Below are 15,101 nucleotides of genomic sequence, written 5' to 3'. Positions count from 1 at the left end.
TTTGTCAATGTGCTGATAGCATGGATCTATCTTCCTGACCCTCAGCAGCCTTTTTTAATAGATTTTGGGGTTTGTTTCTAATATTACGTTATTTTAAATTCTGGTCGAAGCAATAAGAAATTGCTTTTTGCCCTTCCAGCTCCAGGCAGGACTGGGAATCTAAATTCTGCTGATCCCCATCTCATTAAGAAGATGCCCTTCCTTCTCACCCTGTGAATGAGCTGTACATTCCCTCTGAAATTGTCAGTGGTTTCATAAATATGCAAAGTCCCACTTACAGCTTTTTGCTCTGGTTTGGAAGTGGAGAAGAGCAATTCTTCATTCACCAACTCCAGACTGCACTGCCTTAGGAACAGAGCCCACTCGCCAGGTTTGACTCACTCGTGGCATTCTAGAGGAGGAAGAAATGCAATTGCACAATTCCAACCCAAAAGGATTGAAGGGTGGGACAGACAAAACATCCTGTGGAGATACAGGCATTCTGCTGGGACTGTGGAGTGTTTGGGTTCTCGCCAATTGGATGTGTATCCCTCACTGCAATCTCTGGGCCTGCAGGAGAGTCTCACTCACCTGCACAAGCAGAAAGCTCTGTCGCTGTGCTCAGAACAGGCTCGTCTGATGCAGAGCTGTCAGAGCAATGGGAGGGCAGAGCAGACCCAGCCGTGCCCAGGGCTGAGCCCCAGCAGAGCCCTGGCAGAGCCCAGAGCAGCCTCAGCATCCGCAGAGCTCGGCTGGAAGGAGAGAAACCAGAAACTGCCTATCAGCTGAAGGCTCCTGTCCCCCTTGTCCCAACTGCCCGCAGTGCCCAGGCCATGCTGCCTGAGCTCAGAGCTGTGCCCAAACCTCCCCATCATTGCTGCCTCTGGGAGGAGAGCAGGAGGGCAGGACATGTGCCCAGCCTCCAGCCAGCCATGGCAGATCCACCTCCTCAGCAGCTGCCCAGAGCCAAAGAGCAGCTTGGCAACCAACGGAATAATTCTTTACATCCACCCTAGCGAAGAGGGGGAACTTTGGTGCCCAGCCAGGCTGTGCAATGCCCAGAGCATCCCCTGGCTGGGGACTCACCTGCACATTAGGTCTGGAGTGTGTCTTTGCAGAAGGTGCCAGAATTGAAGTCAATCACCTTCAGCTGCAGATGGCCAGGTTGAGGAAGAGGTGCTAATCCTTGAAGTCGTCCTTGACGTCTCCAGCTGCAGCCCATCTGGTCCAGCTTCTCCAGGGGCTCCTGCTCCTTCCCTGGAGGTCAGAGCAGGCTGTCAGTGTTCTGCTCAGGGCCCCAGACAACAATGAACCAGACAAGCAAAACCAGGGTGGATTCTGGCCACCAGTGCTTGCCAGAGCACATCTCCAGCTCAGCTCCAGCACAAGAGCTGTGAGTTCCCTTCTGATGATCCCTGCTCAGAGCTACAAGCTGGTCAAAAACGTCTGGTTTGCTTTGCTTCTAATTACCAAGAAATGTGTGGAACTGTTACCTGCCAGGCCCCTGGATCAAACTGTGCACGTGGATTTCTCCCATCTTCTAGGGCAGACGAACACCCTGCATCCACGGATCGCTGAAGAGGTCTTCCAACGATGGCCTGTCCAAGGGTTGCATGGACAAACATCTCTTTGTAACATCTTGGCACTCTGAGGAGAGAAACCAGAAACTGCCAATCAGTTGGAGAAGGCTCCTGTCCACTTTTCCCTCCCCGTTCCCGTGCCCAGGCCATGCTAGGTGTGCTCAGAGCTGTGCCTAAACTTCCCCAGAGATTCTCTGTTTTGGAGGAGAGCAGGAGAGCAGGACATGTGCCACCTCCTCAGCAGCTGCCAGAGCAGGATGCTCATGAGCCTGCTGCTCTCTCCCAACACTGGTATTCCCTCTATGCCATAGAGATCAGGATCTACCTTGAGAGAGCTGTCGTGGGAACAAGATCTGCCCCCAGATGATCTTCCGGCCCCTCCTGAATGGGTGCTTCCCGCAGACCATCTGGTACAGCAGGATACCCAGGGACCAGACTGTTGCTGCCTCGCCGGTGTAGCATCTGAGCTGGGTCCATTCTGGTGGGCTGTAGGACAGGGTTCCTATGGAATACAGATGGAGTTCATCAGGGGATGCTGCTGCTCCCAGAGCCTCACCCCAGCATCCCTGGGCATGCAAGGGCTGCACCAGTGGCACACAGGGTGACCTGCTGCCCTCTTGCCAGCACCTGTGACTGGTGTACAAACTTGGGGCTGGAAAAGAAGCCACTGGGGCTGGAAGAGGGCAGCAGAAGCCCTGGGAATGCCCAATCATGACATGCAAATGAAAAACCCACCCAGTGGTGGGGAAAAACCACCCTCCTCCCTGCCTGCATTGCCCCCATAAAACATTACTAAGCCAAGGCAAACAAGGGGAGTGGAGCAGTCTAAGTCCTTCCTCGCCTGCACACCAAACCAACCAGGGCACAGGGTCTGACTCCCCTCACTGCTACCCCATGGGGGTTTTTGTCAGGCTGGCTGCCCCTGCCCCAGCCCCAGCCCAGGGCAGAGTGGATGCTGAAGGCTTTCGGCAGGGCCAAGAGCTGGTCCTCCCACCCAAAAGCAATCCTATGACCTGCAGCCAATGGGGGAATCCCTGGTGCTACACCCAGGCTGGGCAATGAGGTGCCCAGGAGCAACCCCTGGGATGGCTCACCTGCAAATTTCGTGTAGACTGTGTCCTGGAGAAAGGTGCCAACGCCAAAGTCGATCAGTTTCAGCTGTCCGGTGCACAGGTCAACGATGATGTTGCGAGGTTTGATGTCTCGATGGAGGACCCCGCAGCTGGTGCAGTGCCGCACTGCCTCCAGCACCTGGCAGAACAGCCGCCGAGCCTCCTCCTCCGGCAGGAACCCGCGAGCCAGGATGAAATCACGCAGGTTCTGACAGCGCTCCGGACGCTCCATCACCAACAAGAAGCTGGTGGGGAGCTCAAACCATTCCAGGAGCTGGACGACACCGTGGAACCCAGTGGACACCTTGTCCAGCAGCACGATCTCCAGGGGCGCACGGGTGCCATTGGGCTGCGGGAGGACCACGAGGTCATCAGCAGGGCTGAGGCCATGCCAGGGCTCTGGGACCCCTCAGCCAGCCCGGGATGCTCTGCGTCCCCCGCTCACCCCACACCCGCTCTAACTCCCTCGAGGCGTCCTGGCGGCTCCCACCCTGCCGGGCCCCGGCTTATCCCCTCCCGGCACGGCCCGGGCTCTGCCGCTGGCCCCGTTCACTCACCAACTCGCCCCAATAATGGATGCGGTTCCGGGACACACATTTGATGGCAACCTGAGAGAAACAGAGAGCAGCGGGCTCAGCTCGCCGCCCGCCTTGCTGAGCCCCACCCTCCTCTGCCCTCCTCCTCCTTCTCCGCCCGCCGCCAGCCCTGCCACTCACCGGGGCGCCGTCCGCCAGCCGCGTCCCCGCGTACACGCTGCCGAATCCTCCTTTCCCCAGCAGCTCACCCAGCCGGTACCGCTCCTGCAGGGCCTCCTGCGCCTTCCCTGCGGGCGACACGCAGCCGTCACCGCTCGGCCCGGGGCCAGACACGGCCTCCGACCGCCTGTGCACCGCCCCGGGCCGGGCATCCCCCTCTGAACGGGGCACGGGCGGCTCGGGGCTGGCGGCCGGACTGCCGAGCGGCGGAGCTCGGGCCGGGGAAGGAGCAACGGAGGCGGCGGGAGCGGCCGAGCCGTGTGTGTCCTCCGCGGGCCCCGGGAGGAGCCGGTAACGGGGCCGGAGCTGGGGTCGGGGCCGGAGCTGGGGTCGGGGCCGGAGCTGGGGTCGGGGCCGGAGCTGGGGTCGGGGTCGGGGTCGGGGCTGGGGCCAGGGTCGAGGCCGGGGCTGGGGCTGGGGTCGGGGTTGGGGCCGAAGCTGGGGCCAGGGTCGAGGCCGGGGCCGCGGTCGGGGTCGAGACTGGACCCTGCGTCGGGGCCGGAGCCAGGCTCGGGACAGGCGGAGCCAAAGGGTGGCGATGCTGCCCCAGACCCAGCCACTGATGCCCGCCCAGCAGCGCCACAGCCACGATGGCGAGAGCCGGGCGGAGGCGAGAGCGCGGCGGGACGCCCAGGCGCGGGGAGGGGGCAGCCCCGGCCGGGGCTGGGGGCGAGCCTGGGGCATGGCCCGAGATGGCAGGGGGAGAGGGGCACCGCGAAAGGAGGGGACGCAGGGAAAGGGACAACGGGAGAGGCTGCGGGACAGGGGGAGAGGGAGAGGACAAGCGGGAGAAAGGGAGGGAGAGGGTCGTAGAATCTCTTCTTTCGCTTCTGCTGTCGCTGCTGCTGCCGCTGTCGCCGCTGTCGCCGCTGTCGCCGCTGCAACTGAAGCTCCGGGGCCGTTTGTCCGAGTGGCCGTTTGTCCGTTCCCCATCGCCCCCACGCGCCCCACGGCCGAGCCCCGCGCGCCCCCGGGGGCAGCCCCTGAGTCTGTCCAAACACGGGAACTTTGCCGTGTTCAGCCCACATCCAGAGGCCTGACTGCTGCACAGTGGCACAGCAATCCCCTTGGCTGCTGTTGTGCATTGTCCCTGCTGAGGGTCAAACACTAGCAGAGCACATTCCCTGTCTCTAGAATTCATTCCCAACCCAAGCACTGCACTTATGTCTCCTGCATTGCTTTCCAAACAGAACGAGGGAATACAAACTGTGTGTAACTCATGGTATTTCAGAGAGTCTAAAACTTGCTAAGTCATAGATCTTAGAGGTGAGATCCATTTGCAATTAATGGCATGGAGAAGTAGTGCAACATGGAAAAGGGGAGCATAGAAATAAATAGAGGAAAACATTGTGGATTGTTTCTTTACATTTTCATTTCACTTCTTGAAAGCTGTTTCAGTTTTCCAGGAATCTTCTCCACAGTCCTGTTTGCTCTTTTCACAAACCTTTCCTGGAGGGAATGGATTGCAGGGATTATTGGGCTGCGCTGGCCCTGGCCGGGTGCCAGGTGCCACCAAAGCCGCTCTGTCACTGTCCTCACAGTTGCAGGACACAGAACTCTGGAGGAAAGGCTCGTGGGCTGTGATAATGGCAGGGAGAAGTCACTCACTGGTCACTGTCATGGGCACAGCTGACAGAAGTTAGGGAAATTAAGGGAATTGAATTCCAAGCTAATCACAGTATGAGAAGGAGATCTAAAACAAACCCTAAAAAACCACCTTGCTCACCCCTCCCTCCTCCCAGGCTCCCAGCCTCCACTTTCAGCTCCTCTGCTCTCTCTGCACGGGAAACATGTCACCAGCCACAAACTTTGCTTTTGACTCATCCCGGGATATCTTCCCGGAGAGGAAGAACTTTCTCCAGCAGAAATTTAGAGCACAGCAGCATTTGAGGCTCAGGGTGTTTCTCCTGCAGCTCCTTGTAGGTCTCCTCTTCCCATGCTGGGTCTCCTGCACCACAGAACTCTGCCAGCTGCAGCTTTACAAACGTCAGCTCAAGGTCTGGATGTTCCTGAACAATTTGCTCGAGGTCCTTGGGGGCTGCATCCAATGCATTCTTCTTGTCTTCCCCCTTTGCATGGAGCCAGTGGATCTGCTGGCTCCTGGCCAGGGCCTGGCAGAGCAGGTGGAACCTGGGTCCTGCTGCAGGAGCTGGGGAGCTCCAGGACTCGCTCTGGCCTCTGGGGCAGCCACAACACAAGCCGTTCCCAGCCAGGAGCCGAGGGCTCCGTGTGGCTCTGCAGGACCTTGTCCCTGGGGCTCGTCTGGATCAGCGCGGGCAGCTGGGCTGCACTTGGCTCCGTTTGTGTCCCTGCTTCCCCTGGGACAGCAGCTGCCCAGCGCCCAGGGGACAGCAATGGCACCGGGGTAGTTTGGGGTGAGGTTCAGTGTCTGTGCCTGGCATAAATCCCAAACCCTTCCCGAAGGAGCAGAGAGTGCTGACAGAGCACAGGATGCTCTGCTGAGCATGGGATGGACCAAGGGTGATGTGAGACAAAGCTGGGATGGGAGTCAGAAATAAAAAGAAGAGGATGAGCAGGCAGGAGAGGAGGAGGAGAGACAGAGGAGGAGGAAGAGCGGGTGGGGAGGAGGGGTGGAGGAGGGGAGCGGGAGGAAGAGGAGGGCCAGAGGAGCAGAAAGAGAAGCAGAAGAAGCAGTCACCACATGCGTCCATCGCTCTTTCTGTCCGCAACCCTCGGCCCAGCAGCATCGCCCTTCTCGGGGCATCCCGCAGGTGAGCGGGCAGGGGGAGCTCGGCCCAAATATCTTGGGCGGTGCCTGGGGTTCTTTTTGGGAGGGGGGGCTTTTGTACCTTGTAGGACACCAGATCCGAGACCCAAATAACTTTGGTTAATCCTGGGAAGGTTGGGTTTTTTTTGTGAACGTTGGGGGGGTGGGGGGAGGGGGCGGATGTTTGGATCTCACAGGACTCCGCATGTGAGTCGCAAATGCTCCTTGCGGGGATATTGGGGAGTAACCTAGACGTGAGTTTTTCGGGGGTCCTGGTGGCGGCTGCAGGGAGAAATGGGATGGGATGGGATGTGGATTGGGGAGTGGGATGAAGTCTGCGGGAGGGTGAGGAGTGGAATGGGGCCTGGGATGAGGCAGCCGAAGGTTGGGGGGTTGGGGGTGATGAAGCCGGGGGACCCAACTCCTTAGTGGGGCTTGCGGGGTATCCGGCAGCTGTGAGGGAGTTTTGGGGTACCTCTGATCCTTCGGGGGTGGCACTGGCAGCGGGGGGACACGTGGCTCCGGCACCTCTGGACCCCACCTGCGCCACCCCTCGCCCCCAGCGCCCCCGGGAGCGGAATTTGGGGAGGGGGGAGGTGGGGGGCGCCCAGGCCGGGCCCCCCTTGCTGTCCCGGCAAGCGGGGGCCGAGTGCGGGGGGAGCCCCGCGGGCATTGCCCGGCCCTGCCCGGCACGGCTGATGCCGCCCGCCCGCGCTGCGCACTGCGCCGGACTGGTGCTGCCAGTGCCGCGCGGGGCGGGGCCGCTTTGGGGACCCCCCAGGGCAGAGCGCTTTGGGCTGCTTTGGGGCTCTGCGCACCTGCAAAACCGGCGCTGGGCACGGGAAGAGCGTGTGGGGACAGCTGGGGCCCTACTGGTGGCACTGGTGGCGCTGGGAGTCCCCCCGGCCGCGGCGTGAACGGGGGGCGCGGTGAGAAGGGGGGCGGGGGCTGGGAGATGGGAAAGGGGAGAAGGGGTGCTAAAAGACGAGATGAGACCCCTCAAACCGAGTGGGAGGGGAGTGGAACCCTGTACAAATCAATGTTTAGCAAATATGTTAAAAGCCACTTAGAATGAAGAGGGATGGAGGGATTACCTTTTGTAGTGAGGGAAATAAAGGAAAAAGCCCACAACAAAACCCACTGGGGAACTCAGTCCATGATATATCTAATGTCTGAAATTCTGAGCTGGCTGTGGGATAGAATGAAATTGCAAAATCAATAACAGTGAATTGTTCCATTTATTTAAAAACAATCCCAGAAATAGGAAAAGGCCACTTCCTGGAACAGTTAAACAGGGAAATTAATCTAGAAGTTACTGGAAATGGATTTCTCTGAATTACCCAGACAAATTTGGAATCAGTATCATTTGGTAATGGTGGACAAATTTTCTGAATGGCCAGAGATCTTTCCCTGTCATACCAAAAAATCCAGGGAAGTGGTAAAAATTAAGCTTAATCAATCATACCAAGATTTGGGGGCCACTTGGGTTGTCTTCAGAGAGAAGTCTCCATTTTATAGCAGATGTGGTGCAACAGCTGAGCAAAAGCCTGGATATAAAAAGGGACTGACACAGCCCTTGGTGACCACAGCTGAGTGGGAAAGTGGAAAGGATGATTTAGAATTTGAAACAACAAATTAGTAAAATGTGCCTTGTGGACACCTTGCCTCATTTTGGGGGACTTTAAGAAACCTATTTAAAATGGCCACAGACCCTTCCTCTGGCTCTTCTGTGAGTCAGAATTCAGCCAGGGACAAAACTAGTGAATTGCTGTAGGGTTGGCTGTACCAAACACCATCAGTTCCTGGAGAAATCCATTCAAAGGGAGAAACAGATGTAAATCTATACCTGATTTCTTTAGGAAGGGCAGTTTATAACCCTGTTGGTACCAGTTGCTGTGGATGCCCCTGTTGATCCATTCCAGCCTGGGGATTTTGTGTATGTAAAGAGCTGGAGCTCTGAACCCTTGAAGGAAAAGTGCAAAGGAGCTTTCCAAGTCCTCCTGGTAACCTACACTGCCCTCAGGGTGGAAGGAATCAAACCCTGGGTTCATCACACGCAGGTAAAACCAGCAACCACACATTAAATACAGCAGAGAGAAAACTCACTGAGACCCTGGAGGTTTTATATATATATGTATATATATACACATATATGTCGCTGTTGAGCTGCTAGCAGAGTAAAAAGACCCAGGTTCAAAATGTGGCATCCAGAAGAAGATTTTATTATTTAATTCCCTCTTATATAGACTTTTCAAAGGTCACCCAAATTTGTCAGGTCGAAGCCTCCCCCTAGGCCTGATTGGCCAGGCCTGAACTGTTTTTAATAACATCCAAACTTTATCTTTGTTTATAAAACACAAGAAGGAGAAAGAAAAGGATTCTCATGGGAAAACTCTGTGCTAGCCACACATATATATATCTCCTACTGTTTTAGAAACAGATATAGAAACTGTATTGTTAACCTCTGGGGAGAGGAATGTGGTCTTAAAGTTAGTGCAAGATTTTGGCAGATTACAGAATGTAACCACTATAACAGCTTGTTTGCCAACACATTTTCTCTGCAGAAAATCCAATTCCACAGGGAACTTTAGTCAGCACTTTGACAAAAATCTGGGAACACGTGTGGGAAGGAAATAGCACCCAGGGCAAATGGGAAGGGATGGAAGGAGAATATTCCTTCCAAAGGAATTCTTAGACATCAGAACGATATTGTTGAGAATTGTAATATCTCAAAACTGGATCTGGAAATCACCTCAGAAAATTTCTATTGGCTAACAGATTGCACTGATACCCCTTGGGGATGTTAAATTCCAGAAGTATGGAACAGCCCTCAGACAGGACAATGGGAATATATCCAGCCAGTTCAGTGGTGTCTGGACTGGGAAGGGAGCCCAGGCCTCCCAGAGGACCCCTTCCAGGTGGGTATAAAATATCCTGATTTAATAAGGTCAAGGCCAAAGGATCCCAGGACAGAGGAAAAGTGGAATTGCATTTGGATAGACACTTGAACTACTTGGAATCCTGAGGTACAGTGGCTCATGGCTGTGGCCCAGGCTCTAAGGCTGGGATGTGTTTGTAGAAATTATTCTGCCTTTCTTAGGTCTCACCTAACAAACAGTGTGGCTTGGAGAGACACAGACTGTCAGCAGGACATGGTAAAATCATTAGTTCACACAGGATGGGTGGAAGGTGATGGAATTTGGAGCACACATTTGCCCTTGGGGGAATCAAGAGCACAATGGACACTTGGGGTATTAGGGTTACATCCCTTGTGGAAGGAGTCACCCCTGGGAACCCAACTGTGGGGAAAGGTTAAAGGGGATGAACCTTGGAAACATCCCAGCATGGGAACTGCAGTGGGATGGATTTTAGAATCCATCTTTACTCCTCAAAGATCTGCCTTTAGGAACAGACCAAACACACACCATTGGACTGCAAATGGGAACTTCAGTGAATGCAACTCAGTTGGGGTTTACTGAAATAAATGAACAATTGCAAGCCACAACTAAAATGACCTTGCAGAACAAACTGGCATTAGATCTTTTGCTGTTACATGGAGTATGTGGATCCTTGAATTGAAACAGCAACACTTGTGTGCACATTCCAGATGTGATGCTGAATTGGATGATCAGGTAGAGAGGATAAAATCAGTTGCTGCATCCATCAGGGAATTAAGGGGAGGATTAGAAAGTAACTGTTTAAATAAAATATTTAAAGGACTTGGATTTTTTCTGACTGCTTGGTTGGCCTTACTTTTGTAAAGTATAATTTGGATCAGTAATCATAGTAATAATTAGTCATAATTGTGATTATGACACTTGTTTTAAGCTGTGTGAAGAGCATGGCTAGGAATGCAGGTGAGGAACTCATGGGATGTGAGTTAAGGAGCAGAGTGAGGTTTATGAAAGCTTGAAGGGAAGAGAAGCTTCCCAAGCCTCAAAGGGGGGAATGTTGCCAGATGAAGAATTGTTTGCACCTGGTGGGTTCATACAATGCTTATTCTCCAAAACCCCCTGGCCCCTGGAACCACACAATGTCAGAAAGGGGCTGTATGACATCACAGAACGGGTTGTGTTAGGTCATCAAGCAGCTATGACATCATAGAGGGAATGTGTGACATCACAGAGCAGGCTGTGACACAGAGGAGGCTGTGTGACATCACAGAGAGGGCTGTGACATCACAGGATGATGATGGGAGATGATAGAGTGGGCTGTGATACCACAGAGCTGCCTGTGGGACATCACAGAGTGGGCTGTGACACCAGAGTGTGGTGGTGTGACATCACAGAGCAGGGTTGTGACATTGCAGCTATGGCTGTGACATCCCAGGGCAGTTGTGTGACATCACAGAATGGGTAGTGACAACACAGAATGGGTTGTGACATCAAAGGGGGGACTGTGTGACATCACAGGGCAGCTGTTAAATCACAGACTTGCTGTTTGGCATCATAGAGGATGTAGTGTCCTACCACTGAAAGGGATTTGACATCACAAGATGGCTGTGTGACATCACAGAGGGGGCTGTGACATCACAGTGCAGGTGTGACATCACAGATTTACTGTGTGGCATCCTGGTGGAGGCAGTGACATCCCAGAGTGGGCTGTGATATAACAGGGGGGCTGTATGACATCACTAGGTGGATATGTGACATCACCAGGGGCTGTGTGACATCCCAGGGTGGCTTTATGACACGTCAAGGTGGATGTGTGACATCCCACGGGGCTGTGTGAGGTCACTGGGGAGGTCACTCTGCCCCAGCCCCCCCTCACAGTTCCCCCAGAGAAGTCCAATGCTGCTCATGCACAGCAGGGTCTCTCCTCCCCCAGGTCCCCCCTGTCCCCTGTCCCCCCGGGGTCAAGGCAGGACCTTGCCCTGACCCCAAGCACTGTCCCACCTGCAGGATCTGCTTCCCATCAGCCTCTTCCTCCTGCATCCCAAGCCCAGGTTGGTGCTAAACAAAGGGCGCTGGCTCAGGGTCATCCCCTGGCAGCAGCTGTGCACCCCCTCTGCCCCTCCCCAAATTCCCTCCTGGGGGAGCAGGAGCTGGGTCAGGAGCCCTGTGGGGAGGGAAAAGGGGGTGACACTGGGATGGGGGGTCACACACGCTCTGGGTGGGACACACATGACCCCTGGGGATCTTGAAGCTTCTCCTGAAGCGCCAGGAGGAGGAACTCCAACATGGAGCCCTCGACCCCCAGGAGCATCATGGGGGGCAGCGTGTGGTGGCAGCTTTGGGGTCTGGGGGGATCACAATTGCCACAACTCCCCTCCCAACCCCACAGCCACTCCCAGGCCCCTCAAACCACCCCACAGCTCCCCCTAGGATCCTCCCAAACCACTCCCTGCAATATCAATGGCCCCAAGAGACACCATAACCCCTTTCCCTTCTTCCCCAAGACCCACCCACATTCTCTCCAAGCCACACAGCCTGGCCAAGACCCCAAAACTCCCTAACAGACCCCACCTAGCCCCTTCCAAGCACCACAGAAGCCCCCAAGAGCCACAAAAGCCTCTCCCAATCCCCTCAGGATTCCCTAAACCCACTCCCAAACCCCCATGGCACTGACCAGGAGAGGTTGGTGGACAGGAACATCCACAGGTGGGAGCAGCTTGGGCACTTCAGCAGCAATTTGGGCTCTCTGGGGGCACAGCCCAAATGGGGAGATCCAGGCCAGGGACTGGGACAGAAAACCAGAATTCCTGGAGAACATATGGTCTCAGGTGAACGTATTCTGCTGGCACAGCTATGAGATTGTGGCCCCTTCTGCCTGGTTCAGTGGCCCCAGAACACACAAATCCTCCTGAATATCCCACTGAACCCCAAATTCACGCTAGAATCCTGGGAAAATGGTGCAGCTTTAGATCTGTGTAATTTTTTTATTTTTACCCCAATTTTGATTGTTTTGACAGGATGAAGAAGGAAATTATTTAGATCGGAAAAGACCTCCAAGAACCTCCATCATTGCTTGATGCAACCTGAAACAACAACTGGACAGAGCAGGTGACATTTTTTAGGGTGTAAAGTTAATAAATCAGCTTTCCTAATGAGTGTCCAATGTCAATCTAAGTCCCAAAGGATGTCCCTGCCACTGCATTAGTCCAGGTGGCTAGAGGGAATCAGGAGGACATGGAAGCCACCAGCCAGGTGTCTTTCTAATGTGGGTCACCAGGGCTCTTCCTAAAGTGGGTCTCCAATGGGTGATCAAGTTGGAGCAGTGCATGAAGCTCTTCCTGCACTCAGGGCACTCACAGGGCTTCCCATACCGGTGGCTCCCTTGGTGTTGGGTCAAGGCAGAACTCCTGGAGAAGCTCTTCCCACACTAAGGACACTTGTAGGGTCTCTCCCCAGTGTGGATCCTCTGGTGGGAGATCAGGCTGGAGCTCTGGGTGAAGCTCTTCCCACACTCAGGACACTCATAGGGTCTCTCCCCAGTGTGGATGCGCCGGTGGGTGATGAGGTGGGAGTTCTGCTTGAAGACCTTGCAGTCAGGGCAGCAGAAGGGCCTCTCCTCTGTGTGAATACACTGGTGCAGGAGGAGGTTGCCGCTGCTCTGAAACCTCTTCCCACACTTGGAACACTTGTAGGACCTCTCCCCTGTGTGGATCCTCTTGTGGTGGATCAAGTGGGAGTTTCTGCTGAAACTCTTCCCACAATCCAAGCACTTGTAGGGCTTCTTCCCATCATGAACCTGCTCAGGAAACTGCAGCTCTGAACTCTGTCCGAAGCTCTGGTTGCCTTCCTGGCACAGGGTGGGTCTTTGCTCCTCAGAGCGCCCTGGGCTGGGTTTGCAGCCCCTCCTTGTGCAGCATCCCTGGGGCTTTTCCTCCCTGTTCAATTCCTGTGTCATGGAGCTGCTCAAAATGGCCTCTTTCATGAGGATCTGCCCCAGTGATTTCCCCTCCTTGGTCTCTGTCCTCAGCTCATTGCCTAGGGGAGGAAGGACAAGGAGAGGATTTGGGATTTGCCTCCATGCCAGAGGGAAGGGGAAGGAGATCCCCCAATCCATCCCCAGCAGGACAGTGTCAGCAGCAGGGCTGTCCTGCAGCCAGGGGCAATGCTGGGCTGGGAGATGGAGGAGAAGAGAGGGGAAAGGGGCAGTGACTTCCTCTTCACCTGCCTGGGGGTCCTGGGGCATCTTCCTCTTCCTCACCACCACCTTCTCCATCCAGCCCAGGTTTGGGCAAAAGAAATCCTGGTTTGGGTACAAAAAAGGTGTGAGTGTCTTGGGCTGGGGGTTCCTCCTGCCCAAGTCCAGCTCTAGAAGTCACCAGGTGTTTTGTGTCTATAAAATCCTCCAAAAGTCAAGAATGAGTTCAGAAAAAGCCTCCCAGGAGATCCCCCTTTCCAGTCTCCTGTCTTTGGGGTTCTGGGTTCCTCCTTCTCAAAGCTGCTGGGCTCCCGTGGGTCCTGGGGATCCCCCTTTCTCCTGGGTCCTGCTTAGGGATGCTGTGGGGTTTTGGTGCTCCCAGGGGTCCCTTCTTCCCTGATTGTGCTTTGGCTCCCAGGGTTCCCAGGGTCCCCCTCTTACGGCTCCCTGCACTCCAGGCACTTGGGGCTTCCCCCTCTCCCCATGGCCCCTTTCAGTGTCACAGTGTCCCAGCCCTGCCTCCTCTCCAGCCTCCCCCACCCCTGCAGGCTGCCAGGGATCCCCCAGCTCTGGTATTGCCCCTCTCTGCTCTCTCCACTCTGGGAGTCCTGCGTTCCACCCTCCTGGCTCTCTCAGGGATCCCAAAAACTGATGTCAAGGTTGGAAAATACCCTGAAGATCACACAGTCCAACCCAAACCTAACACTGCCTACTCCACCAATCAGCCAGGCCCCCAAATGCCAAATCCACATGAACTGAAATCTTTCTGAGGGTGTTGACTCAGCCATTTTCCTGGGTAGCCTGTTCACAAGCTTGATATCCTTTTTGGTGAAGGAATAATTCCTAGAGATCCAATCTAAACCTCCCATGGAGCAACTTGAGGTAATTTCCTCTGGTCGTATGGTTGGTTTCCTGGGAGAATACACTGACCCCCACCTGGCTACAACCTCTCTTCTGGGAGCTGGAGACAACCATAAGGTCCCCACTGAGGTGCTTTTTCTCTGTGCTAAACACCCCCACCTTCCTCAGCCCTTCTTCATCAGACTTGTGCTCCACACCATTCCCCAGCTCCATTGTCCTTCTGTGCACACACTCAAGCACCTCCATGTTTTTTTGTCATGAGGAGCCCAAAGCTGAATGCAGGTTTTGAGGTACAGTCTCACCGGTGCCCCATGGCGTGGGATGATCACTGCTCTGGTCCCACTGGCCCCACTGGTCCTCATACAAGCCACAATGCCATTGGCTGCTTGGCCACTCGGGCACAGTGCTGTCCATCAGCCAGCACCCCCAGGGCCATTGCTTCCTTGGCTTTCCAGCCCCTCTTCCCCCAGCCTGTAGCACTGCACGGGGTGGGTGTGACCAAAGTACAGGACCCAGCATTTTGCCGCCTTCTGTCTCCTACAGGTGGACTTGACCCATCCATTACACCTGTCCAGATCCCTGAGTAGAGCCTTCCTACCCTCAGGCAGATCAACACTGCTGCCCTACTCATTGTCATTCAGATTGAACTCCATTCACCCCCATGCTGTCTCTAAGGCAGATCTAAGAGCAGTGTCCAGTTGCTTCTTTAGGACCAACTGGCCTAGGCAGCCCATCCTCCTAGACACCCTGTGCACTGGCTTCTACCTGGATGCACAGAAAGAAGCCTCTGGTTCAGCCGACTGCTGAGAGACACGTGGCAGCATTTGCCTCAGTCACACAGTTGGCATTTAGAGCTGCTCCCTCCCAGACGCTCTTGCAAACTCAGGCTGACCAACGCTGAAGAAAACCTCCACATCAAGGTGCGGTTCGGGGTGCGGCGAGGCGCCTCAGACATCTTTGTGAGCAGCCAGCCTAGAGGGTTTGGCACCCCAAGAAC

At 55.1% G+C, this 15,101-nt stretch overlaps 3 protein-coding genes and 1 long non-coding RNA gene across 4 annotated transcripts in view; 2 read left to right on the top strand and 2 right to left on the bottom strand.

Moving 5' to 3' along the window:
• LOC146420153 (uncharacterized) overlaps positions 1 to 15,101 on the top strand; it is an 86,951-nt gene that overhangs the window by 47,570 nt on the left and 24,280 nt on the right. The gene's annotated exons all lie outside the window — the stretch shown is intronic.
• Positions 1 to 15,101, top strand: part of LOC146420156 (uncharacterized) — a 31,754-nt gene that overhangs the window by 16,184 nt on the left and 469 nt on the right. The gene's annotated exons all lie outside the window — the stretch shown is intronic.
• LOC146420158 (serine/threonine-protein kinase pim-1-like) lies at positions 1,520 to 5,047 on the bottom strand. Its single transcript, XM_085048521.1, has 7 exons — positions 5,035 to 5,047; positions 3,818 to 3,967; positions 3,388 to 3,437; positions 3,229 to 3,279; positions 2,654 to 3,020; positions 1,885 to 2,061; positions 1,520 to 1,626 (listed from the first exon to the last, which is right to left on the bottom strand). Exons 1-7 carry the CDS (start codon positions 5,045 to 5,047, stop codon positions 1,520 to 1,522), a joined length of 915 nt encoding a protein of 304 aa, XP_084904647.1.
• LOC146420157 (uncharacterized) lies at positions 12,094 to 14,317 on the bottom strand. The gene is made up of 3 exons (XM_085048519.1): positions 14,264 to 14,317; positions 13,270 to 13,348; positions 12,094 to 13,083 (listed from the first exon to the last, which is right to left on the bottom strand). Exons 1-3 carry the CDS (start codon positions 14,315 to 14,317, stop codon positions 12,476 to 12,478), a joined length of 741 nt encoding a protein of 246 aa, XP_084904645.1. The 3' UTR covers positions 12,094 to 12,475.

Source organism: Lichenostomus cassidix, unplaced genomic scaffold (genome assembly GCF_008360975.1).
Source record: "Lichenostomus cassidix isolate B80296 unplaced genomic scaffold, HeHo_3.0 HiC_scaffold_44, whole genome shotgun sequence".
Lineage (NCBI taxonomy): Eukaryota > Metazoa > Chordata > Aves > Passeriformes > Meliphagidae > Lichenostomus > Lichenostomus cassidix.
This window is presented reverse-complemented; position numbering and strand designations above follow the sequence as displayed.

Excerpts from the sequence above, each read along its gene's own strand:
- LOC146420158 (XM_085048521.1), bottom strand. Across the intron at positions 3,438-3,817 it reads CAGCCCCGGCCTCGACCCTG|GAGGATTCGGCAGCGTGTAC; the intron begins GCCCCAGCCCCG and ends TGCTGGGGAAAG. Across the intron at positions 3,021-3,228 it reads TCCATTATTGGGGCGAGTTG|CCCAATGGCACCCGTGCGCC; the intron begins GTGAGTGAACGG and ends GTCCTCCCGCAG.
- LOC146420157 (XM_085048519.1), bottom strand. The coding sequence starts at position 14,317 with ATGGAGCTGGGGAATGGTGTGGAGCACAAGTCTGATGAAGAAGGGCTG. Across the intron at positions 13,349-14,263 it reads ATGAAGAAGGGCTGAGGAAG|GATTTCTTTTGCCCAAACCT; the intron begins GTGGGGGTGTTT and ends TACCCAAACCAG. Across the intron at positions 13,084-13,269 it reads GCCCCAGGACCCCCAGGCAG|GCAATGAGCTGAGGACAGAG; the intron begins GTGAAGAGGAAG and ends TTCCTCCCCTAG.